This window comes from Squalius cephalus, assembly GCF_949319135.1.
Source record: "Squalius cephalus genome assembly, chromosome: 20".
NCBI classification, from domain to species: domain Eukaryota; kingdom Metazoa; phylum Chordata; class Actinopteri; order Cypriniformes; family Leuciscidae; genus Squalius; species Squalius cephalus.
The window spans coordinates 15,689,782-15,717,013 of NC_137141.1; the positions used below are offsets into that span (position 1 = coordinate 15,689,782).

Consider the following 27,232-nt stretch of genomic DNA (forward strand, 5'->3'; position numbering starts at 1 on the left):
ATGCAGCCTTGGTTATATATATATATATATATATATATATATATATATATATATATATATATATATATGACATTTTCACGTTTTACAATGGTGAAACAAGCTTCAAACCTCCACCTGATCTGCCAAGACTATATCACAACATTCAAGAAGGTTCCTTCCTAAAACATTTTTTCTTCATTTTAGATCCTTTTTTTAAAAAAACAGTTGGCATTGGGGTTGCTGCAAATACTGCTGTACAAAAAACTGTTTAGTCACTTGGGATAAAGGGATTTTTGCCACTGACTCACACAGACCATTTGACCCACTTATATTGGGATGAGACATTAAGCCAGTTAATATCAAATCTGGCCGCCAGACATCGGGCTCTCTTATCACACCAACTGCTATTTATGGGTGAGCTGAGCCAAGTTCAAGTGATGTTCCGCTGTCAGTTTTGTTGAGACATAAACAAGGGCTTCACCCCATGATCGGCAGTCTCTGATCTCCTCCTTTTTGTTTGCATCTGTGTCAGGCATGCCAGTCTGTAGTCTGAAGAGTGGGCTTTCAGCCTGTTTGTTAGCCGAAGTGCCCAAGGGACATGTGTCTACCACAACAGTAATTGACAAACAAATCACCCCTCATCCAAGGTCCAAGTATTATTTTGACAGACTTTGCTTTGTTCCAATCAATATTTGATGGACATTAGAGACAACAACAGGTTTTGTGCAGCAAAAGACAGAAAACCAATAGTAAATTTAGTAAACCCATTTCTAACTGTCAAACACAAACACACAATTAGGGTAACACCATTACAGTAACGCACATTGCACTAAAATATTGCAAGCATTAACTGAATAAATAAAAAGCAGTGTAACACATATACACACAAAAAAATCACATCACTGCTAACAAAAATTTTAAAGAAATTAAATAATTTATATTAAATATAATCACATGTTCATCTGTGACTTCTTTAGTACATACATAAATTATAAGATAATTCATAGTTTAAAATCAAAAAACAAAAAAAAAAACATAAATATAAATAATTTTTTACCACAATTTTATTTAACCAATTAACAGGTATTTATGGCATATGGCAATTTATATCTCCAATAAAATACCTTACTTATCTGTTGAGTAATAAAACGCCATCTTTGTGACATTTCAAATCCTTCAGTTCTCGCCATCTCTGAAAAAGCCAAGTCAGTGATTCTTGTTTTATTAGCTTTAGCTCTGTCAAGTTCTCTTTTTGCTTGTAGACTTTCCTCAATTCTGCGGTTTTATATACATACATATATATATATATATATATATATATATATATATATACACTCACCTAAAGGATTATTAGGAACACCTGTTCAATTTCTCATTAATGCAATTATCTAATCAACCAATCACATGGCAGTTGCTTCAATGCATTTAGGGGTGTGGTCCTGGTCAAGACAATCTCCTGAACTCCAAACTGAATGTCAGAATGGGAAAGAAAGGTGATTTAAGCAATTTTGAGCGTGGCATGGTTGTTGGTGCCAGACGGGCCGGTCTGAGTATTTCACAATCTGCTCAGTTACTGGGATTTTCACGCACAACCATTTCTAGGGTTTACAAAGAATGGTGTGAAAAGGGAAAAACATCCAGTATGCGGCAGTCCTGTGGGCGAAAATGCCTTGTTGATGCTCGAGGTCAGAGGAGAATGGGCCGACTGATTCAAGCTGATAGAAGAGCAACTTTGACTGAAATAACCACTCGTTACAACCGAGGTATGCAGCAAAGCATTTGTGAAGCCACAACCTTGAGGCGGATGGGCTACAACAGCAGAAGACCCCACCGGGTACCACTCATCTCCACTACAAATAGGAAAAAGAGGCTACAATTTGCACGAGCTCACCAAAATTGGACAGTTGAAGACTGGAAAAATGTTGCCTGGTCTGATGAGTCTCGATTTCTGTTGAGACATTCAGATGGTAGAGTCAGAATTTGGCGTAAACAGAATGAGAACATGGATCCATCATGCCTTGTTACCACTGTGCAGGCTGGTGGTGGTGGTGTAATAGTGTGGGGGATGTTTTCTTGGCACACTTTAGGCCCCTTAGTGCCAATTGGGCATCGTTTAAATGCCACGGCCTACCTGAGCATTGTTTCTGACCATGTCCATCCCTTTATGACCACCATGTACCCATCCTCTGATGGCTACTTCCAGCAGGATAATGCACCATGTCACAAAGCTCGAATCATTTCAAATTGGTTTCTTGAACATGACAATGAGTTCACTGTACTAAAATGGCCCCCACAGTCACCAGATCTCAACCCAATAGAGCATCTTTGGGATGTGGTGGAACGGGAGCTTCGTGCCCTGGATGTGCATCCCACAAATCTCCATCAACTGCAAGATGCTATCCTATCAATATGGGCCAACATTTCTAAAGAATGCTTTCAGCACCTTGTTGAATCAATGCCACGTAGAATTAAGGCAGTTCTGAAGGCAAAAGGGGGTCAAACACAGTATTAGTATGGTGTTCCTATTAATCCTTTAGGTGAGTGTATACATATACATATATATAGCTACTGGGGTGCCTCAGGGCTCAGTGCTTGGACCACTTCTCTTCTCCATCTAGATGACATCACTAGGATCTGTGATTCAAAAACATGGCTTTTCCTATCACTGCTGACACACAACTTTACCTCTCATTCCAGCCTGATGATCCGATGGTTGCTGCTCGCATCTCAGCCTGCCTGACAGACTTTTTCTGACAGACAGATTTCTGGATGGATGAATGGCCGCCACCTTCAACTAAACCTTGCGAAGACAGAGTTGCTTGTGGTCCCGGCCAACTGAACACTACACCACAACTTCTCCATTCAGCTATGTTCATCATCCATAACTCCATCAAGGTCAGCCAGGAACCTTGGAGTTGTGATTGATGATCGAACTTTACAGACCACATTGAACTGCCCGGTCCTGCAGATTTGCCTTATACAACATTAAGAGGATCGGGCCCTTCCTACTCAAGTTGTGCATGCTACACAACTCCTTGTCCAAGCACTTGTTCTATCCAGACTGGACTATTGTAATGCTCCCCTAGTAGGTCTTCCAGCTTGCACTGTCAAACCTCTGCAACTGATCCAAAATGCTGCAGCTAGAGTGGTCTTTAACGAGCCGAAGAGAGCACACGTCACTCCTCTCCTCACAAAATTGCACTGGTTGCCAGTTGCTGCTCCCATCAAATTCAAGCCACTGACTTTTGTCTACTTAACACCACTGGCTCTACCCCCACCTACCTAAACTCATTACTTCAGACTTACGTGCCATCCAGAAACTTGCGCTCTGCAGGTGAATGTCATCTTGTGGTGCCATCACAAAGAGGCACAAAATCTCTTTCTTTGAACTTTTTCTGGTCTGTTCCATGCTGGTGGAATGACCTGCCCAACTCAACCAAAACCATTTTCTTGAACCATTTTCAAGAAACGGCTGAAGACGCATCTTTTTTGGCAACACTTGATCCATTAATACTAATACTTTATCTTCTATTCTACAGTATATCTATTATCTTTATATATATATAAAAAAAAATAAAAAAAATTTAAACATTAATTATAGCCATTCAACAGTGTAATTGTAAGCTATCAATTTTAACAATTATTAGGCTCCAAAAAATATAACAAACTTTAATTTAAGTGAACTTAAAACAATCCTCACATAAACCCATATTAATGTCATATAACCTGTGCCCTTCCTATCTGTCTAACAGGTAGAAAATAATTAAACAGAAATTTAATAAAGTTATCAAACAGTCTGAACTGCATAAATTGTAAATTAAAAACAGATTAATCCTTATTAAAGGTACAAAAGTTCTTTAGTCAAGAGCAGCGAGTGATTTTCTCTGCAGCGGGCAGCGGGTGGCGGGCAGCGGGCAGCAATGACGCATCAACGTTGACAGCAGAGTGATTCCCCGGAGGTTGGAGATTTAGCATGCTCCATGTCAACCTTTCTCACTCATTGTGGCAACTGACAACTAACCTATGCCACTCTCAAACCATACATGTGTCAAAGTAGCTTGAGCAACTTTTCTCTGTTTACAGATATAACAAGACACGCAAGGGAAAGTGACGTATGTATGTAATTTCTCACAAAAACGATCGCACCCGGCCTAAAATATAAATGCTTATAGGCTTACCATAGTGAATCAGGGTTAGACAAAAACATGCTTTGGAAGAAGGATTGATAATGTATTGACTCAGGTATTGATGTATTAAATTTTGTAAATTTAGAAAAAAAAAAGTTACATAGTGTTCCTTTAAACAAAAAAACACGAACAACACATTTATGTCAAACTTAACCTTTAGGCATTGACACAAATTTCACGATTCGATTTCGATTCACAATCTTGCAATTAAATTTCTATTCAATTTAATATCAATTATTATCAGGTACAGTACATGGCAAAAAATATTGAAGAACAGATTAAAGGGATACTTCAAGATTTAGCATTAAGCTTTGTATTAGTAGAAAACCTGTAGTATTTTCGAATGACCATGCTTTCCACCCTCATATCTCCCTGAGATGAGAGATTTATGTATTTTTTGTCTGGAAAAAATCCTCCGATGACGCAAAAATCGTCATTTTGCGTCATCGGAGGATTTTTTGGCCAGAGGTTAAAGACTACAGCCAGTAGGAGGAGCTAGTTCCACATGTTTTCAACCCGCCCATAGGAGGTGGGATCTCACTCACAGAATGTACATAGTGTCAGCCGTCTTTCTTTGGAAGCTTAGCTAACAGGCTCTTGTTCTGTGGAGAAAGCTGAGTAGTATGAGAAAGCTGAGTAGTAGGGGTTACCATCCTCCTTTTTCCCAGACATGTCCGGCCGTCGAGATCGTCCAAAATGTCCGGGATTCAGCTTTTGCTTTCTGCGGTCGCCATTCATTGTTTACATGCACACCTTTTGTTTCAATCTAACTGAATTCATTCTGATTGGTGAATCTGAATCTAATCAGTGTTTACATGAACGCTAAACAAGTGATCGGTTGATGTGCGTTTTAACATTGCTAAGAAAATTCCCGCTCCTCCGTGAGAGATATGAGACCGCTGCGTCTCAGTAATCACGCCACCGGCCTCGCGCCGTTCTCCCGCGGCCGTCAGCCTCGTCCTGCTCGCCACAGTAAACATAATGAATGGCGACTGTAGAACGCAAAAGCCGAATCCCGGACATTTTGGGCGATCTCGAAAATCACGGGCAAACTCGTCACGGAGACTCACTAGCAGTCTTGTTGTTTTCAAATGCGCTCTCTTACCGGTAGGCGTGGCTTGGGAGTGGCCTCCTAGGGCAGCGAAGCAAGTGCATTCTGGGAGTTGTTGTCTTTCATCCACATAAGCCAAAAATACATTTTCTGGCTTTTCTCAGTCTAGAAAGCTCCAAATTCAAAAAGAATTACACATTTCTTCTACATAAATGACCTATTTTAAATACACATTCATCTTTCCAGAGGTGAAGTATCCCTTTAAGCAGAAATACAATGAATTTGCAATACATTGCATTTATGTATTTTTTTTAATCAAAATGCTCCTAAGTTAATTTTTCTAGCTGACTAACACGTTTTTGGACATTGAATGGCTTTTCTGAGGTGAATGTAACATTACATGACATTGTTTACAAGCCGTTTTATTGACATCTTGAGCGATTACACAAGATATAATATGGATTTCAGTGAGTTGTACTGTACTTTTCAACTTACCTTCTGATGTTCATTCATGTTTATTTCGTGCTGTAACTAGCAAAATAGTGCAGAAAAGATTCACGTTGGCTTCGCGCTGCAGCTTCACTTGAATGCACTACACATCGCACCACATTAAAGAGCGCCAAAACAGTAGCTATTTATTGTTTGAATTTCATGAATTTGACAGAATTCGAAAGATGAGGCATTTCAAATCAGCAGTAACAAAGCACAAAGCTTATTGCGATTTATTGGCACACTACAAAGTTCAGGTGCGCTAAAGTTTTTCATTCATCAACTGAAAACAGCATAGACTGAAAGATCGATTCTTGGGATTTAAGAATCAATATCGGTTCTCAAAATGAGAGTCGATTAAAATCAAGAAATCAATATTTTTTTTTACCCAGCCCTACCTTAACCTTAGTATAGCATTAGCACATCCTGACTGATAGCATTGCTGTTTGTCATGATCAGTTGATCTGATCTCTTCTGTTATGAACTTTTTATAACAGGTGATTGTGTTATTAAGTTGAAATCAGCTGTGCGGCAGTGTTTACGCTTACCTGTTATCTCCTTTAGGGAGAAAAGTCATGGTACGAACGAGGACTGTCTGGATTGCTGAAGATTTGATGTCTGGCTGGAGGCAAAGGGGAGACATTGTTCTCGTCAGAGTGATGAAGCCAATCAGTATTTATATGGAGATGATTAGGACGCCATGATGATGGACAGAGGCCAATGGGCAAGTTTGGCTAGAATGGCGGCGTTACACCCCTACTCTTTTTCGAAGGACATCCTGGGATTTTTTATAACCACAGAGAGTAAGGACCTCAGTTTAACTTTTTTTTTGTTTTGTTTTTTTCTGACAGTATTGTTTTCCAATAACTCTACTGGTAGTCAGGTTCATTATATTCAGATTTTAACCTTTGTGGGAATTTTTTGGGGATTTGCTAAACTATACATTTTTGGAAAGGTTATTGTATAAGGAGGCAGAAAATCAATGTTTGCATTTGCTCAGATGTCTATATGGCGGCCATATTGAAGTTAAAAAAATGGCCGCCGTAAAATGTAAAATTGTAATATCTCGACTTCTGAATAAACTGGAATGTTGATTTTTACTGCTAAACTCACACTGTAAGGGTCAAGGAATCCAATGGTGCTAGTTACACTTTACCATATTGACCCTTCGATGCATGAGTAGGAAAAAAATGAGTAGGAAAATGTGGTTGTTTCCTTGCAATATCTTTGTAATGAAAAGTTATGATTTCATATTCCAGCTGTTCTTCAAAAAAATATTTTTTATATCACTCATTAAAACATTTAATATTTATTTTGGGAATTACAAAGACATGCACATTGCAAACCTACTAGAAAGGGTTCTGAGAGTGATCCACACACAAAGTAGTTCCTGTTGAAAGATTTTATTTGCAGTGATGTTTTGAGCCAATTGCCCTTCCTCAGACTTGCTATATCAGACTACAGAGCATCTAACACATGTATAGTAAGCATTATTTTCATTTTACCTCAGAAAATATGTTATACATTTCAACAACATATTCATACATATATGACTACAGCTAACTAAGCTAGCTAATATTACTGTATAGTGTGTGTCATATATGACTTTTGCTCCTCAGACTTCTGATATACTGGGATAGTTGTTTTGGAACACACAACATATTATATCAGCTGTGTCATCCCTCAAGAATATTGTTTTACAGAGCATCTGGTACATGTATAGTAAGTAGAATATTATCTTAATTTTTTACCTCAGAATGTCATATTCCAACAACATATACATTTATGACTGCTGCTAACAGGTTGCTAACATTACTGTATAGTGCGTGTCAGTGTCATAAATGACGATTGTTTGAAAGAGTATTTTTTCCCCTACAAATTAGCCTACTTTATTGTAAGCTAACACTAGCTAAACTAGCTAGCTAATATTAGGCTACTGTATGTACGAGTACATCAGGATTTATGGGAAGTGTTCCCGGTTCCCGTTGACCTAATCTATGCAGCCTTTAGTGCTTTAAGTAAGTAATCAGCACTATTTAAAAATTTATACGATGTTTAATAGGGAGCCAATGCAGTCTTGGCAGAACTGGGCTAATATGGTCATATTTCCTGGTTCTAGTAACAACTCAAACTGCGACATTTAGGTCCAGCTGTAGTTTGTTTATTAAGCGTGCAGGGCAACCACCCCGTAGAGCATTACAATAATCTAGCCTTGATGTCATGAATGCATGAACTAATTGTTCCGCATTTGTCAATGAGAGCATATGCCGTAATTTAGATATATTTTTAAGATATATTTAAGAAGGGGTATGTCAAGCTGAGGAGTCCATTAGCTGGAAGCAGTGCATTTTCTGCCAGTCTGATGATAAAAAGAAAGGAGTCCTGGTCTAACACCCTAGATTAGAGTCCTATATGGTCTCATTCTTCAGGTAGTTCAAGAGAGGGCCAGTTTGAATGATGGGAACTATGTCCAAGTACAAAGGCGACTGCAAAACTGCACACCAGAAACAGTGTGCACAGAGAAGGCAGTCTGGCATCGCTCCTGTCACTCAAGTGCAACTAATAAGGTTGAAATACAATGTGCAAGAGACCACAATGCACATGCTTTAGCTACAGAACACTACACTGCCAAAAAGCGTGGACAGAAAAGAAGAAGCACAGAAATGGCTGAGCCAGACCCCTCAACATCTGGTTCTTCATTGCCATTCACACAATCCCATACAAATCCACTGGATAAGTGATGGCATCTCTTCTGCAAACATAGGGCAGAAAGTGACTAGCTCCCTCCAACACTTGGAGCTCTGAAGCAGCACATCTTGAGAGTCCATGCCCAAACAAGAGTATGGGCACAGGCAGCTAGCCTGGTCCTACCAGACTCTCGTAAATTTTATTTGTACAGAGAGTCTGGCCACTCTCCATTGACAAGCGTTAACTTCCTTGAAGGCGGGTACTCTGTTGAAGTTTAAAACTATTGGCTAACGTTTGGTCGTGACGTATGTCTACAACTCAAACTAGCGCACCTCAACGTCATCGTTCTCAGCCACTCCCTCTGTTCGCTGATTGGACCGCCAAAAATTTGGCCGGAGAAAACCCAAGAATATACCGCAAACCCAGACGGAGTACTGAAGGAAAATTAAAATTGAGCGAAAGTACGTAGGAGGGCGGAGCCAGGCTAACAGGCAGCCATTGCTCTGCAGGATCCACAGCTAGATCCTCTGCAAAACGGATACTTCAAACACTCGCATGCTCAAACCAGTGACCACAGAGGTCCTCCCAGCCCCAAAGGCCATCCTTGAGTTGGTTCAATGCTAGTGTAAATCTGACTGCTCTTCTGGGAGGTGCTCCTACAGAGCTAAGGACTTAGCCTGTACTGACATGTGTCAGTGCAGCAGCCAGTGCCAGAATGATGACGCTTCCCAAGCCGTGATGTATGAAAGCGATGATGATTATGAGAAACTGTCTAACTAAAAAGGTTGCTTAATCATGTCGATAGTTCCCGAACATCCATGTTTTACATTAGCGAATTTTAAACTCTTCAATAAAAGGAACTCTGAGATATCTGACCAACTGCTTGTGATGTTAAGTCTTTTTACCCAAATTGTGGATGTATTTCAATGGGATGATACAAAAACATGGTTTTTGAGGAACATGAAATATTAAATGCAAACAATTTTTCATTACAATGATATTGCAAGAAAACAACCACACCGGGTCATTTTTGACCCACTTATGCATCTATGGGTTAATGTGGCAAAGTCTTGTAGCTTTGTAACTAGCACCATTGGATTCCCTGACCCTGAAAATGTGGGTTTAGCAGTTAAAATCAACATTCCAGCTTATTCAGAAGCCGAGATATTACAAATTAAAGTTTTACGGCGGCTATTTTTTAAAAATTCAATATGGCCGCCACATAGACATCTGGGCAAATGCAAACATTGATTTTCTGACTCCTTATACAATAACCTTTCCAAAAATGTATAGTTTAGCAAATCCCCCAAAAATTCCCACAAAAATATATAGTGAACCTGACTATGGGGCACAAGGACCAACGCAGACCACAGGGTAAGCACCTTCTGCTGGCCTCACCAGCACCTCTTCCAGCAGAATCTTAGTTCTCCCATCTTCTTGATGCAAGAGTTCTCAAACAGGAACACTGTATTGATCAATGCTTAAAGGTTGTATCAGCGATTTCAGGCCCAAACATAAATGATCTCATTCATCTAATCTTTCCTAACGATCTTATAGCTGCCCGCCCCATAAGCATGCCGTCAAAAAAAAACGCGTCACTGTAGGCAGCCTAGGCTCTGAGATCTGCACACAAAAACAGTTGGTTTCACCAACACTCAAAACCAAAATAGACGCGTTTTTTTGACGGCATGCTTATGGGGCGGGCAGCTAGCGGATCGTTAGGAAAGATTAGATGAATGTGATCATTTATGTTTGGGCCTGAAATCGCTGATACAACCTTTAATTTACCTGGCACTTCATGTTAAATTCTTTCCAATGTGGATTAAATGGGGGACAAGCACACGAGATACTATAGTGTGCTATAGTAATGAGCTGGCACTGAGTGCTGGAGGATCATCTTGATTACTGAGAGATTAAAGAGATTAAAGCAAGAGAGATTAAAGCAAGCGATCAATGATTTCTTGGAAATATGGGGGGTGGGGGGATAGACATCTGTCGCATGCATGCTGCTAAAAAAAATTAAGGGAAAAGTCAAATGTTTCGTAAGTGTTCGGATCATATTTCTTCCGCGGCGGTCATTTTCCTGAGCTGTTTCTTATTATTATGTAAGGTTATGGTCTTTCTTTGTTTTGGTACTGTGAACTTTCCCCCAGCCAGAATGGTTTTGTAAGTTATGCAAAGTTATGTAAGGCCCGTAACAGTTGATCATATCCCATTGAAGTGTCTCCCGTGGTTTCATATAGTAGCTAATGTTGCTCATGCACAGGCTTTCTGCTCTATCCACTAAGATTTGACACTTGGAAGTATCACATATCCTTTGTTTAACAATGTAAAATCGTTTAGATCATGCACAAAATCAGTGAAGCGTCAGCATTAACGTTCTTGTGGGATAAAAGCAGTTTTATTGGTTGCAGTAGGGGTTTATGATGTTGTAATGTAACAAATGTTGTGATGATTTATGTGATGCCAAAAAACCTGGAATGTGAAATTTAACGTTATTTTATAAATCCTCTATAAATCTTTCTTTTCTATTGTGGTAAGAAATAAGCCTGAGGTTTTGACATGGATTACATGTCTTCCTAAACTTGGCTTGACACAGACGGACGTGTAATTCTGTGGACTCTTGATAACAAACTCCACTAGCATACAATGTCAGCTCCGCCCTCTCAACACATTTTCGTGCTCCAAGCGAGTGGCGTGGGAGTATTTTACCCGCTCATTCAATTCATTTTGTGTGTCTCTAAGTGTCCAGCTCCAAAACAGACTGTGACTCAGTCTGTGTTGGTGTGGTGAGACATTATGTTTGCTGAGTACACAGCATGCAGCAAACACTTCTGTTAAACTTAAATCCTTTCACAGAAACCGTCGAATTCCTCCGAAATAGCCGTACGTGGAAAGCCCAGATTATTTTGATTGTCCATTGAGGACTTGATAACAAGTCTAGAATGAAACTTGCGTGTGAGGGCATGGTACAATGCTGTTGAAAATGCTCTCAACACACTCACTGGCGTTTTGCAGGGCAAGCATCACTATCATTATTGCTCATATTTAGGGTTAAAGTATTAAACTTCACTATATAACTCATCGTGCACCATTCGTGCTACAAATGACACCTCTTATCAACGCTGCTTGTTGAAGAGAGGTGTGCTGTTACTTTTCTAAAGTCTGATATATCAGACAATTTTTGCATGACAGCTGATAAGGCATTGACTTACATTGAAGGAGGCAACTCCCTAGAAAGCATCCAGCACCCCCAGTAATCGCATAGCAACATACAGTAAACAATACAAAAATAAAACAAGTATTACTAAATATGAGATTGAATGATATATAAATCACTCATTTTTATAACACTGTCCAACAATTCCACTGGCTGAGGCAACTTTTTTTATGGGTACATTCTTTTCAGTGCTTGAAAGAAAATGATAGGAACCATGAAAATATGTCTTTTAAATCACATTGTATTACAAAAGCTAAAAATGTTCAAATTAAACATTTCCTTTTCGTTGTGTTTTCAGTTAACCTTTGGCTGTCAAGATAAAAGTTTAGCCTACCAATAAAAAGTGTGTTTATATATATATATATATATATATATATATATATATATATATATATATATATATATATATATATATATATATAAACAAAAACTATACATGTTGTTTTAATATTATAGATTTGTTTTCTTGTTGATGGTAAAAGTTGTCCCATATGCCTATTTAACTTTTTTACCGTGGATTAACATAAAAAAATGCTTTTCTTTCAAAATCTGGATGGATTTACAGATTTAGAATTATGTAAATCGTGTATTTATTTTGGACTAAAAAACCTCTCCCCATTTCAGGAATCTCTCAGGGCACTGGAAATATTCAGTTGTGCATGGGCACGTTGTGCCTACCATTTGTTTTTGTTTTAGTTATGACTCGAAGACCACAAAATAAAAACATTGTGTCACTGTCACTGAGTAACAGTTCTATGCCCCCGAACTCAAATCAGAAAGTAATTTATTTTCCTTGTTTATAGAAACATCATTGTACACCATTTTTGGACTCAATAGATAAATATCCCATGAAAAACACGGTACATCCAGGAAAACTGCATTTTGAGTAGAAGGTTATGGGATTTAAATTGCTGTGGAGAAAAGAGATTCATTTTTTCAACCTTTTTGCAGTCTAAGGAGAGTCATTGTCTTTTAACTGGCTTTTTGATTTCCTCACAGTCCTGCTGTCCAGTCTAAAAATGGCTCATGATGCAGCGTAAAGATCTGCAGTAATGGCTCAAACTGTCTATATACTGTATTGTAGGGGCAGATACAAGCTCACACATCACTGATCTACTGACATAATTCACACATCACCGACACGCATGCATATTGGACATGTCCCCTTTAAGAAGGTGTTCATGAGAGTTTGGGGTTTGGGTTAATGCGTGTCTTTCTGACACATTAGTTCAATAAAAAACACAACTGTTGTTGTTCTGACACTGCAATCATGCCTCCGTGTATTTTTGATAGCACAAAAGCTACAGTACACTAATGTTCAAAAGTTTGAGGTCAGTTTTTGGAAAGAATTTTCTCCTGCCTACCAAGGCTCCATTTATTTGATCATAATTACAATAAAAAAATTATTTTTCAATAATCATCATTAATTCAGTGTCATGTGATCCTTAAAGGAGAACTTGGTAACTTTTTTAACTTAATAAAACTGTCTAGAATTCATTTGGATGGTTAAACAACCTGTTCTGGTGATATTGGTGACTTTCCCCGCTCCCCCCAGCGTTCCCAGGCGGAAAACCAACCTTGCAACTTGGGGACTACCGTCCCGGCAAGATAGAAATGGGAAGTCTCGTGAGAAGCGAGAACGAGAACGAGCGCGAAACACGAATTGCTTTACGGCAATTCGACATAAACACACACACATGTATGATGTATTACCAGATTACCCACCTCGGTAGACATAGCTCCACACGATACAGTTGGCTTGCTCCGATCAAAACAAACGCACATGAGCAGCGGTAGAGAGGGGGAGGAGGCCGCCGCAAGTGAGTTTTTACGACCGTGTTGTGAAATATACGCACCCCCACAGCTGTAGGGGGAGCTCGTGGGGAAAACACGCGCCCACAAAAGGAAAAATCAGCGAAGAAGTGACTAGAGTTCGCTAGAGTTGCCGAGTTCTCCTTTAAGAAATCATTCTAATAGGCGGATTTGGAGCTCAAGAAAGATTTCTGTTTAAAACAGTTTTGCTGCTTAATATTTTTGTTACGATGTAAACGTCATTACTGTCAATTTAACTCTATTTAAAAATTAAATATAAAATTTGATCAATTTAATGCATCTTTGCGGAACAAAAGTATTGTTTTTATATATAAAAAAAGAAATAGAATATCTTATGGGCCCTAAAGTTTTGAACGGTAGAGTGTGTGGGATTTTTTTTTTATATTTGGAAGCATATTGCTAATCTGGAAAAAGCTGTTTCCATATGACATTTATTTGACCATCTTATACAAACATGCTAACCAGGCTTAATGAAAATGAATAAGTTTTCAAAATGACCATCTTGTACTTGCTATTACATATTACCAATTCACGAGTTCACACTTACATCAATTAAACAGAGTAAAGATTATGCGTATTTGGCGTGCAGTCCAGGGGGAGGGCTCCGAGCTCGGAATTTTTGCCCAAACCCAGAGTACTCCCCCCGTTGTATTTAGGACTAGAAGTGAGGAGATGGGGTGGTGGAGGGATGCTGTTAAACTGTCAATGAACGGAGGCAAGTTTGCTGTATACCTCTTAACTCGTTGATTGGGTTGATTAACAGAGTGTGCTCCACTCGTGTCTAATTAGGTTTGATTATCGTAATGTGCTCCACATGTGTTTAATTAGGTTTAATTATCTGAACGTGCTCCTCCCAAACTTTGTTAATAAAACATAATTTTGTGCATATGAAGTGCATATGGCTAGGGCTTGAATCTGAAGTGATGGACCTTACAGTAACATGTTTAACAATAGAGCAGTGGTCCAAAAGCCATTATTCTCAAGCAACACTCTGTTTTGGTGGTTATTTGTGTTACTGGATTTGTAATGGACAAAAACGACATGCATTTACATCATTTATGATAGCAAGGGCTACAGCAAAGCTGTATGCTTCACTGTTTATAGTTATGCGGTCACCAGACAGTGTTTATTCTCAGTGGAAAGAACGTCCAAATGCATGTGTTTTTTTTTTTTTTTGGGAGACACACTATCCCACCCCCAGCTGTCTCTCAACCCTGTGCATTCTACCCCCCTTGAAGGCAGCCACAAATACAGGATACAGGGTTCCTGAGATTTTCCACTTTCCATTTTTAGTTCTTTCAGGCCTATATTTCTCTGCATGAGTTTGGGTTTAGTGTTTCCTTTCAGTGAATATGGCTTGTGGGTACGGATATTTTTAACTCAAGCATAAATTAGACTATTTCAGTTATAGCTGGTTCATCCAAAAATTTTAATTCTGTCATTTATTCACACTTTCAAACCTATATAACTTTTTTTTTTTTTTTCTGTATATCACAAATACCCGATAAGCAAACTGCAGGGGATCATCAAGGGTCCTTCAGGTAGGCCAACACCAGTCTTTCAAATTACTCCATGTCCAAAGACGTTAAGGCAACAGGCCTACAGTAGTCTGTGATTTTGGGTTTCTTTGGGATGGGGATGAGATTTTCTCTTTATAAAAAATATGGGATGAGATTCACTCTCATTTAATAAAAAAAAATGCATTGCGACAAAAATCAATCAATCAATCAATCAATCAAACTTTTATGACAGAAGTCCAATTTTGAAAAAAAAAAAGAAAAAGACATTGAACAACATATACAACCCATACAATCCATCACAACCCATACAATTTTGTAATCATAGAGTTACAAAATACACCAGTACCAGTGTCTCAACAGCTTTGACAGATACCGTGTAGTACCGTGTAGGAAAAAGCTGTGATAACTTTGGTTTTCTGCAAAGCTTATAGAAACCATCTTGTTTTTCTCCTAACCTTTTTAAATCCTGATTGGGACTAGAAGGTTTCATTTCTAAAAAAAGAAAAAGTACCATAAAAGTATCTCAGATGTATGAACTTTAACTCACCTTGCCATATTCTTGAGAGTTTATGGGAGAATTAGCGATGGCCAATTTCAGATCGTTTAAATATGTATGGCTTCAGAAGAACCTGAATATTCGGAGTCCTCATAACTAATCTTCTGACTTTTATGTCATATTAAATACTTTTATGGAGCGTTTGTGTCTCTTTTTAAAGCTTGCAATCTTGAAAGTGTCAGTCTCCATTAGTTGTACGGTAACTGCATGACAAAGAGCAACCAGTACAATTTTCTGATTTTTTTCCCCTCTTTCCCACAGAACACAGGCATACAGGTTTGGAATGACCTGAGAGAGAGCAAACATGCATAATTTATATTTTCAGGTGAAATAGTCCTTTTAAAGCTCAACAATGGTTCGGTGAGGGTAAGAGGACACATGAAAACAGCAAATAAATTGATTGTAGTAATCTCTTATCCAGAAGTTGTTAGCAGAAAAAAAGTCAATTTTGCTGATTAAATTAGTTACGTCAGAGCTACAGAGATTATGGAGATTTTCAGTATTAATCCAATTATCCTCCATCCTGTTGTTTTTTTATTTGAAATAATAATACAATTAGCTTAAGTACTAATACAGCTAATGTGGAAGGGGTACGTAAAACCATAGATAAAATCAGCCAAGTGTGCTTGGGAGCCAGAAAACTTGTGTTTATTTAAATTTTCTGTACGTCACTGACCTTTCATTGTAATGAATATTATATGTTGGCTATCCTATGGACAGGTGCTGCTTGCAAAGAATCAACAGCTTTAACAGCGATCGGCTCGGTACGACAGGTAAAGTGTACAACTGTAAAAATATTGTTTAAGTTATCGACTGTTTCTAAGAAAATCCCCAAACACCCTTTCAGTGGATTTTCCCTTGATAATGGTGTGAGCCATGAGGAAACAATCTAGTGTTACACACCATGACTCAGGTTTGCCAGAACTCCCGGGTGTGTTTATAACTTTTGCACGATTGGAATCAGAGCTTAATTCTTTATCCCGGTTTAAGATCATTTTTCTTTTTTAAGCATCTTTCTTGTTTCAAAGTCGCTCCCTTTGAGGATGACAGATCAAATGCAGAGTGCAGAAATTCACTAATTATAACTGAATTGCTTTCTGAACATATACTCAGAAAAACAAGATTTAGACTCCAATTTAGACTTCCTGCTATCCTCATGTTCAGACCACAGAGTTTACACAGACTGTCCAGCAAATAACACAATTGGCACGCTCAAGACAAACAATACAAAATACACATAAGCGTAGAGAAACTCCACGCCAACATTTCGAGGAAATTTGCTGGAGGTCTCTCATTTGCAAAAATGCAGCCACACTGGGCTTGTGGCGGGCCAAAGTCCTTGACAGTCCACAACTTTAGCACTCAAGGAAAAGGATGAATGTGGCGCCTATTTCCTCGACTTGGCTGTCAAAGATCTACACGTTTTTCTTTTCTCAAGCTTAGCAGACAAATTCCTAATGGTGCTTCTGGGGGCTTTGAACTTTTTGGAACATTGTTTTTTTTTTGTGTGCGGTTTTAGTGTTGAGCTGTAATCACTGATTACCACCAAAGCTGATTATTGCTCTAATATGTAAGGTCTTAAGGATTTAAGGTCATAATTCAGAGGTGGTGATGTTAGGAAAAGTACTTTTTCAAAGTACTGTTTTCTTACTGAACAAGTGACTTTTGAATGCTGCATTGTGTGTAAACTTTTGTTAAAAAAATGAGGTATTTGATGCCTTGTGTTGTTGATTTTTGGAGCTAAATAATTCTGCATGAGAAACTTTAGAAAAATAAGTTGCACTGCTAAGGTATCCAGGCAATTTTTAAGTATTTTGGTAGAAATGTGTTTTTATCCTGAAAAGGTTCTCTTTGTGGTGCTCATTTTCTCAGTTTGTTAAATAGTCTGTTACAGATCAGGCATAACATTTTGACCACTGACAGGTGAAGTGAATAACACTGATTATCTCTTCATTACGGTTAGTGGGTGGGATATATTGGGCAAGCAAATGAACATTTTGTCCTTAAAGTTGATGTGTTAAAAGCAGGAAAAATGAGCGAGCCTAAGGATTTAAGTGAGTTTGACAAGGGCCAAACTGTGATGGCTAGACGACTGGGTCAGAGCATCTCCAAAACCGCAGCTCTTTAGGGGTGTTCCCGTTCTGCAGGGGACAGTATCTATCAAAAGTGGTCCAAGGAAGGAACAGTGGTGAACTGGCAACAGGGTCATGGGCGGCCAAGGCTTGTTGATGCATGTGGGGAGCGAAGGCTGGCCCGTGTGGTCTGATCCAACAGACGAGCTACTGTAGCTTAAATTGCTCAAGAAGTTAATGCTGGTTCTGATAGAAAGGTGTCAGAATGTGCATGGCAGTTTGTTGCGTATGGGGCTGCATAGCCGCAGACCAGTCAGAGTGCCCATGCTGACCCCTGTCCACTGCTGAACAGCCAACAGTTGGCACGTGAGCATCAGAACCTGACCACGGAGCAATGGAAGAAGGTGGCCTGCATGGTCTGATGAATCACGTTTTCTTTTACATCACGTGGATGGCCGGGTACGTGTGCATCTTGGTTCAGGAATGGTTTGAGGAACACAACAATGAGTTTAAGGTATTGACTTGGCCTCCAAATTCCCCAGATCTCAATCCAACCGAGCATCTGTAGGATGTGATGAACATATAAGTCCGATCCATGGAGGCCCCACCTCACAACTTACAGGACTTAAAGGATCTGCTCGACGGGTCAGGGCTGTTTTGGCAGCAAAAGGGGGACCAACACAATATTAGGAAGGGGGACATAATGTAATGCCTGATCGGTGTATCGTTTTCACAGGTTCTAGTTGTGTGTCCAACATTTCTTTGTTACTATATCATTATTTATCCTACTCGGGTTGTTGCCACCCATATATAATGTAAAATGTACATCATTTGTTTGGTTAGTTTTCATCTGCTTCAACCTAATATGCAAATGATTCTGTCATTTTTCAGGCACACACTTGAAATTTGATGATGCAATGCTGTTTCTATCACAGCTGGCCAGGAATGCAGAAAGTTCATAAGCCTTTAAATGTAATCTCTGCACATGCATCTGATTCCTGCTAGTGAAACCTGTTGCTGACCCACTTGACAGTTTTGCATTACATTTTAGTCAAAACATAAGCCCAGTCTGCAGGCCCCTACTGTTTGAGCTTTTATATAATGTGCTCACTCTCCGATTTTGTGGTGTGAGAGAGAGACTGCTAATCCTGTTTTGTGTATTCAAATGAAAACGGGTGAATTTAAGTTCAACTGCAAACATGGTTTAAAATAATAGTCAAACAAATTTTCTTGTCATTCTAAAATGTTATTTTTTCAGCTCAACTTTTTTTTTTTACTCAAAGTGATGCTCATAATTAGGGCCTTTCCTATTGGAAATGCTCCGTTTATATAATCTGTAGTAAAAACAAAATAAAATAAAGCATTTGCATTAGTGTTCTCAGATGTTTGGACTCTATTTTATGCGTGTATCTAGACTGAACTGTTGATTAAGTTGATTTGAGTGGTTGCCCGTGGCGAAAAACCAACAAAACAATCTTAAAATGATTGGAAAGTTTGCTGTAATGTCCACAGTAAACTATCCTTACGTCTACAGCACTCTGAGCCAAGTAGCACACAGTCTGGATGCACTTTATGAGACAGTTTAAACCTCTTATAAGTCCAAGAAAGACAGGTTGACTTGGTGCACAGAGAGTGCATTCAGAACGGGCCACCGTTTACACTCAATGCAGAGGTGGTAATTGAATTTTTGGCTACAATCCTGTTATACATTGTTGTGGATAACGACGTCGCAAGCCAAGTTTGCATTCTAAGGCTCATTGTCTGTTGGCTTAATTCCTGCTTGTACACAGTGCACAGATGGGAGTAAATATTTGTGGGGAACATATGAATCAGATGAGGCAGTTTACAATTCCAAGCTGCAACAATAACGGAAACATACAATCCACCTTGACTCACTGAATGACTAAAATGGATGTAGTGCCGTGCTGCTGAGATCATAGCATGTGTGGCTTTTACTGCTGCCATCAACTAAAGGAGTCTTTTATAGTTTTCTATAACATTTATAATCTTATTCTGCTATTAATTCACAGTAGTTTTGAATGCTAATTATCTCTCTGACATTCCTGGGGTTTGCTTTATGTAATGGCTGATAAACCGAGGTCTGTGTTGGGATATTCTGGAGATTGTTGCGTTTTTGCCAATCGTAAAGTATGCAGCCACACCTTCAGTGAAGTAATGATCAGGTTTAATATTACATATCCATATCTCTTCATTCATCTCATGTTAAATGAGCCTTATCTAGCAATTATTAACGCATTTGGATCAAGTTCTCTTTGGCACTGGTGTTATCAGTAGGAATTCTGATGTAGTATTTTCATAAATGCAGTTTACCTTATGCAAACGTTCTTGCCATAACAGCTGACAAGTTGAACATGAAGGGTTATGAGTTCAGTGATGCAGGATATTGTGAGAATATTGTCTATTGCTAAGGGACCCTAAAGCCAAAAGATATTACAAGGAAGCATCTAGTTTATGGTGTGAAAAGTAAAATGTTTTCTATCCAAAATGATCTGAAACATCATAGCAATTACAAAAGCTTTACAAACACGACTTAAGTAGGAAATAATTGATTTGCAGAATAAATTAAAAGTGCCGTCTCAAAATAATCTTCAAAAAGTGAATGATTATTCTGCTCTGGCAAGGATTTCTTGGCAACTTTTGCCAATATACATATTTATGTCCCTGTAAACATAAACTGCATAGCATATTATAGACTTTATGGCTCTGCATATTTTTGTAATGTCCTGTTGCTTGAAGTTCTTTGAGGACTTAATTTCCAAAAATAACAATCCATCGTATCACATGAATTAGGCTGAGCTGAAAAGCATAATTATGACACTTTGCTGGCTCTCTCCCAGACGGCTCTGGAAAGTTAGAAAGCTCTTGAACTATAGTAGCAAACACTACAAACCGAACACCCAAACACAAGCGAGGGAGACGAACCTGACGACCTGTCGTAAGACTTCAAGGTTAATGTCAAGTCAGAGCAACCCGCCAGGAGCTGGTCATGAAAGTAGGCTGGAGGGAGTGCAATATTCATCAATCCTGCTATTGTTACAGAACCATTCATCTGGGAATCGCTGATGTATAAGATAAACAGATTTTCATAATTTCCCCATCCCCTGCTATCCTCCATGTTTTCTTTTGGACAAAGATCTAAGGTGAAAAGGACTATATGCAGCCTCTCATGTAAACACTGTGTACACAAGTAGAGATTGATATGTGTGTTTGAGATGCAAATGACCAATGGACAAAGGAATCCTTGTGTTGCTGACCTTAATTGGCTTGGATGAAATTTCTGGGTCAATGGGATACGAGACAGTGCTGCCGTAATCGTTTCGACGCATATCTGGATTCACGCTGAGGGTGATGACCCTGAGATTCAAGAGCTTTGATCGCTGCCTCCAGATGAACTTGGTCATTAGATGTAAAGAATCTGTCTGACTTAAGTGGTAGAAGCAGTTTGGCAGGGAATCGGAAACCTTAGAGATAAACAAGAGCAAACACTGTTGAGGACGACTTCACGTTGTCAATCACAATGGAGAAATATTTGTGGGAGAGGCCACAGCCTCTCATTTCACTGGGCGAGAAAGTATTGCGTTCAATGTTGTGCGTCAGAGCTCACAATTATGCTGTTTCCGACCACAACAACTATAAGCATCCACTTATCTGCAGCTGATCTACAATGATCTAATCGTTATAAATACATATTCTGGCTTGTCCTGACAGGTCTGGCTTTTTAATGCATCTATCTATCTACATTTACAATTTATGCATTTGGCAGACGCTTTGAAGCGACTTCAATTGCATTTCAAGGTATATATTTTACATTCTTATCAGTTCTCAGTTCTTGCTTTCCCTGGGAATCGAATCCATGACTTTGGCATTGCAAGCGCCAATGCTCTACTGTCTGAGCTACAGGAAAGCGATAGATCTATCTATCTATCTATCTATCTATCTATCTATCTATCTATCTATCTATCTATCTATCTATCTATCTATCTATCTATCTATCTGTCTGTCTATCTGTCTATCTGTCTGTCTGTCTGTCTGTCTGTCTGTCTGTCTATCTGTCTATCTGTCTGTCTGTCTGTCTGTCTATCTATGTCCGTCCGTCCGTCCATCTTCGTCGTTTAATTTTAAACATCAACTGACAGTGTTCAATAAACCTCGTTATATCACTTTAAATCACATTTATAAATTTCATGCAAATCCATGCAAACGTTATCTCTTTATGCAGGGACACCTAATCTATTTTTGTAACCAACTGACGTTTAAAAGCACCGAATCTGTTTCCATCTTTTTGTTGCATGTCCTGTCCGGAGAGAAATCCCTTGTGATGACGTCACGCTCCCACCAGCCCCGCGGGCTTTATTTCAGAGCCCGGAATGATTTAGGGTATAAAAAGACGCAGAGCGATTCAGGAACCTGCCCAACGGGTAGCCTTTGGTTAACTGTAAAGCAGACAGGAGGGGGAAGTTTAGCACTAGCGCTCTTCTGTGTGTAAAGACGCCTGATGCTTGGAGAGACGCAGACTCGGGCTCACCGCGCGCAAACGCCCACATCCTCAAGTCGACTCTGCTTTCTTTAGGTGAATGAAAGTTTCCTAGGAGGGGGACGGAAGAAGAGATGATATCTGACCAGGATGAGTCGGAAAGGTGAACTTAAATAAGCAAAAGTGCGCGTTAGCCACCTGTTATATATCAGCGCGAAATGGGCATGCTTAGTGTGGACCTCCTGGTAACTTTGCAGATATTGCCGGGTTTCTTCTCCAACTGCCTGTTTTTCGTGCTGTATGATTCGATAGTGCTGGTTAAGCGTGTGGTGTCACTCCTGAGCTGCTCGGGCTCCCCGGGTGAGTGGCAGCGCATGTTAACCACAGCTGGCGTGCGCTCCATATGGAACAGCTTTCTGCTGGATGCCTACAAACAGGTAAGCTTACAGCTCAACGCTGGGTCTGTTCACTGTTGAGTTTGCATCACACAAGTTCAGAGGGCTTTGAGATTTATTTGTCTATGTTGAGATGAAGTATATGTCTGGTTAGAATTTAGTGTCCACGCTACAGTATGTTTACTTAAGTAGTTATGCATATACAAGTAATGAAAATGCTGTACAATAAGGTCAATATACATTTTGTTTAATAATTACAGTTGTTATTTTAATTAGTTATATTTGCATGCAATAACATTGTGGCATAAAGTTCAAATCATTGAACTAATTGCTGCTTTAAATTAAGTAAAATCAAAGTTACAAGCTGAAGTGATAACTTTTCGACCACTTGAATTCCATGCACTGTTAAAGAAAATCAAGTGGAAAGATAGAATGCAAAAGACAGAAATTATAGTTAAATGAATGCAAACGTTGTTTTTATGTTAAAAACATTTTTACAGTTAGGTGTACATCCTCAAATTACGACAAATTGTTTTTGTCTTTTTCTTGTAATTCTAATCCTTATAAAGGTGTATGAACTTTGCCCTCCCACCTCTGGAGTCAATGCCCTTAATTCATTAAATGTCTGGATTCCCACTCCTGTTACTTTTTAACTAGAAATCAATCAAAAATCACCTAGTGGGGTAAAATGCACTAGCTTAATGTGCATTCATTGTCCTCAACCATTAACTATATTGCTGTTTGGTTGCAAAGTCTTCCTCAGGAAATCATTTAGTGGCAAAATAACATGCCAAAGACTAAAAGATTTGTTTGGCACAGTGATAGGATGACTTATGTTTGTGTTTCCAGCTGTTTAGTAATGTAGAGCCAAAGTTCATATGCCCTTATAAAGTCACATAATGGCATTATCATAAGCATCTTACTACAAACTTACTTCTTTTGTGAGCTCAAATAAATCATGTGCTCTACATTTTCTACAAGATGCTTAAAAGTTCAAACACATGATGGTAAAAGTTGCAAGGCCAAAACATCATTATCAGTTTTGAGCAGTGACAAAGCCCCCAAGAATTATTTTTAGAAGATTTTTTTTTTGTACTTATGCAACTGTGAATGTGAGATCTCAAACCTGGTGACATCACTTGAGTTTCCATAACTACATAGGCCAATAAACCCACAAAGCTAAAGCTAAATAGTTCATTTCAGTGTAGCCATGAGACCAGCCATACATAACTTATCCTTTGGCTGGCCATAAGGAAAAATTCTGATTCTGAGACCCTCAAACATATTAACATGTGGATGTGGAACTGTCTTGTTCAGGTGAAGCTAGGCGGGGCTGCTCCAAACTCCAAGGTGGTGAAGGTCCCCGGCATCAACAGACGCTGGAGCATCAGCGGTAAAACCCACAACGAGTGCCACTTGCTGGACTTTGAGTCTCCTGACCGCCCGCTAGTGGTCAACTTCGGCTCGGCCACTTGACCCCCATTTATAAGCCAGCTGCCGGTTTTCCGGCGGATGGTTGAGGAATTTTCGGATGTGGCAGACTTCCTACTTGTCTACATAGATGAGGCTCACCCCTCAGACGGCTGGGCGGCTCCTCCCAGTGAGCCCTTTTCGTTTGAAGTGAGGAAACACCGTAATCTGGAGGAGAGGATGTTTGCTGCCCGGAAACTTCTGGAGCATTTCTCCTTGCCGCCTCAGTGTCAATTGGTGGCCGATTGCATGGACAACAACGCCAACGTAGCCTACGGTGTGTCCTACGAGCGGGTTTGCATCGTACAGAAGAATAAAATCGCTTACCTTGGGGGTAAGGGTCCATTTTTCTACAACCTTAAAGATGTTCTGCACTGGCTAGAGAAGAGCTATGGCAAGCGATAATTTCTTGGAAAAAGAGGTCAAATAGCCTTTTCTGTGAATGGTAAAAGATTTTATTTTTGTATGACAGAGAGAAATCGTGGGTAAGGTGCTTTTGGAACTGTTTAACGGTGGCTCCGGTGGAAACACTTGGGCTGGGCTCCAAGTTTTTTTCCTGAATTGTCTAAAATGATCAGCAGGTGTCCTACATTCCTAACCACTTAAAAAAATGAAATGAACATAGACACTAAATACTGACCATGTGGTTTGCACTTCAATTCTGACATTATATTGTTGCCAGCAAAACAATTTGTAGATGCACTATTAATAACTTGTTCCTTTGCGATTAATGTAGAGTTAAAAGTGTGCAATATTTTTGTGCGACATATATTGCTTACAAAAGAAAACCAAATTGCTGAACAGAAGAGAAAGCACAAGTACCCAGCTTTTTTTATGAAAAGAGAATAATTTATTTTTTATTGACATTCAATGTTTATTTTAATATGTGGCCTGTTTATGTGCCTGTAATGCTTTCCCGTCCTCTCTTAAACTGACAATCGTTCATTTTCCATATTCCATGTGCCATCAGCTTTCACATCCCTGATACACTGTTCAGTTAGTTTGCACCAATAATAAAAGCATTCTCAGCATCCCATTACGAAAATTACTAATGCTAGTCATTCACTCTGTATTGTACTTAACAATCACAACAATCTCACCATTCTTGATAAACCGGAAAAAAAATAAGGGAAAATGTTCCTGGCAGCCTCAGCCACTGGGTTTAGTTCGGACACTTGCCTTCACTGCAGTGTACAGGAAAGCTGATGAAAAGTTTATTTACTCCTGAATGTTAGAGAAATGTTTTAATGCTCTGATGGATACGCAGTCGCTCATTTGGGTCAATACGGTGCTGGTGTGCACATGAAAATCACAGATGAAATGGTCCCCTGTCCTGTCTGTGGTTGGATGACAGACCACACCTCTCCGTCCTGATCCAAATGGGCACGACTGCTAACATGCTGAAACAATCATTCTGAATCTGAATCACTATGAAGGCTTTGAGTTTTCTTTCACAGAACTGTTCTCATGTACCACAACCGTTCTCTTCCTTTTAATGAGGAAAAAGGCAAGAAAAAATAAAGCTGAACTGCTGCTGACTACGATTTCTTTCCCCCTGTTTTTTTGTGTTTGATTCTGGAAAATTTCAATGAGGGGTGATTGGATTGAAAAGAGAGGGGAAAAGTTGGGTGGAGAACTCCAGATGGTGAAAATGTTTCGAGTGCATGATGATAAAAAAGGGAAATGCACCAGCTGTAAGGGGTCAAGGAGTACGTGTTTTTTCCCCCCATTAACTATATATGTCTGCAGAAACGCATAGTGATGAGTCTGAACATGTGCAACACAATCAAACCATGTGACGCAGAGGTCTCTGGCTGAACTTCTGCTTCTTCAAGGTTGCCAATAACTAAATAGCAAAGGCTCAGGGAGAGTATGTCCCTGGGAAGCACCATGAAACAGAACCCCTTGTTGTGGTCGGGCATCGCTTATCCGAGCGGAACTAGTCCATTTGGACCACTAAGACGTTATTCACAGACTGTCTCAACCTTGGAAAGCACTATGCTGCACGATGGAGCAGGGAGGTTGCCAACATTAAAGATGGTAGCTTCGGAAAAGAGAGCCACACAACAGCACCAAACACAAGCCCCACTCCAGGAAAGAGTCCCATGGTGTGCCTTCTAAGGAATGCGTTTGGTAAACAGGTACTGAACAGAATTCTAAGCAGCGTGTGAAGAAGTGTTCTCATTTATAGGGCATAACAAGGACGCCGGACCGAGAGGGGGGTGGGGGGGACCTGGTCCCATTTATTCAGATAAGGTCAAAACATGACGCCTTAGAAAAGCGAACGTTTGCCAAATCGGCCAGTATAAATTCAAATGAAATGTCGACATATGCAAGTAAATGTATGTGTCTGCAGTTCAAAGATAAGCTCTTTATGTTCATACTTCGACAGTGGACTATTTGGTTTGGATGTGATCTGAACGCTCTCTCGGAAAAATGATCTTAGGCCTAATATCAATATATTCAGTAAATCAGCTCAGTCCAACCCGAGGGATGCCAAATATTTTATTCATATGTAATGCACTTTTTCCCTGCATGTATAAATCTGATGAGGGGAAAAAGGAAAATTCCTGAAAGATAATTAGTTCTTAAAGGGATAGTTCACTGCAAAAGTAAACTTCTGTAATAATTTACAGTGCGCCTCCTTATGTTGCTCTAAACCTGTATGACTTTCTTCTGTTGCTGTATTCTTCTTTTGTATTCCCAGACAGCAACATAGTATCGGCGCAAATCTGGCCCACATCTGGTACGTGTGGAATCCACGGGCTGGATCTGGGCCAACACTGTGTTGCTGTCTGGGTTGCACAGAAGAAAATAAGTCATAAAGGTTTTGAGGTTGAGTAAATGGACACAATTTTCATTTTTGGCAGGTCAAAATTGTCCTTTGGTTGTGATGACAAAGCAATTTTATATTTAATGACTGACTCGTCATCTTTTCATTGTCAGTGAGGACACAAGCATCCAGGTTTTTGTATTCACCTGTAAATTATCTGACACATCCACTTGTGTATGAGGTAATTTCCCGTTTTTATCCACATACAGTACCCATCTTTACTGTCAGAGTAATCCACCCTAACAGTTCTTATGCTATTATCAACATAATCTTATGTCTTATATTAATTTGCCCTCTCGGTGACTCTGTAAGAATCTTAGCAGCTTTTGTAGATGAACTCAGTCACTGATAAAGCACATAGACAAGGCAAAATATTGCTTTTATCTAAGTCTTATTACAGTTAGAGTTCAAACTAAACATCCAAATATCTTTGATGCTTGATGA

General features: G+C 39.4%; 1 protein-coding gene across 1 annotated transcript; it reads left to right on the forward strand.

Annotated features, from left to right (window-relative positions):
* The first annotated feature begins 21,980 nt into the window (after positions 1-21,980).
* dio2 (iodothyronine deiodinase 2) lies at positions 21,981-25,018 on the forward strand. Its single transcript, XM_079854027.1, has 2 exons — positions 21,981-22,527; positions 23,803-25,018. Exons 1-2 carry the CDS (start codon positions 22,309-22,311, stop codon positions 24,358-24,360), a joined length of 777 nt encoding a protein of 258 aa, XP_079710153.1. The 5' UTR covers positions 21,981-22,308; the 3' UTR covers positions 24,361-25,018.
* Positions 25,019-27,232: the final 2,214 nt, after the last annotated feature.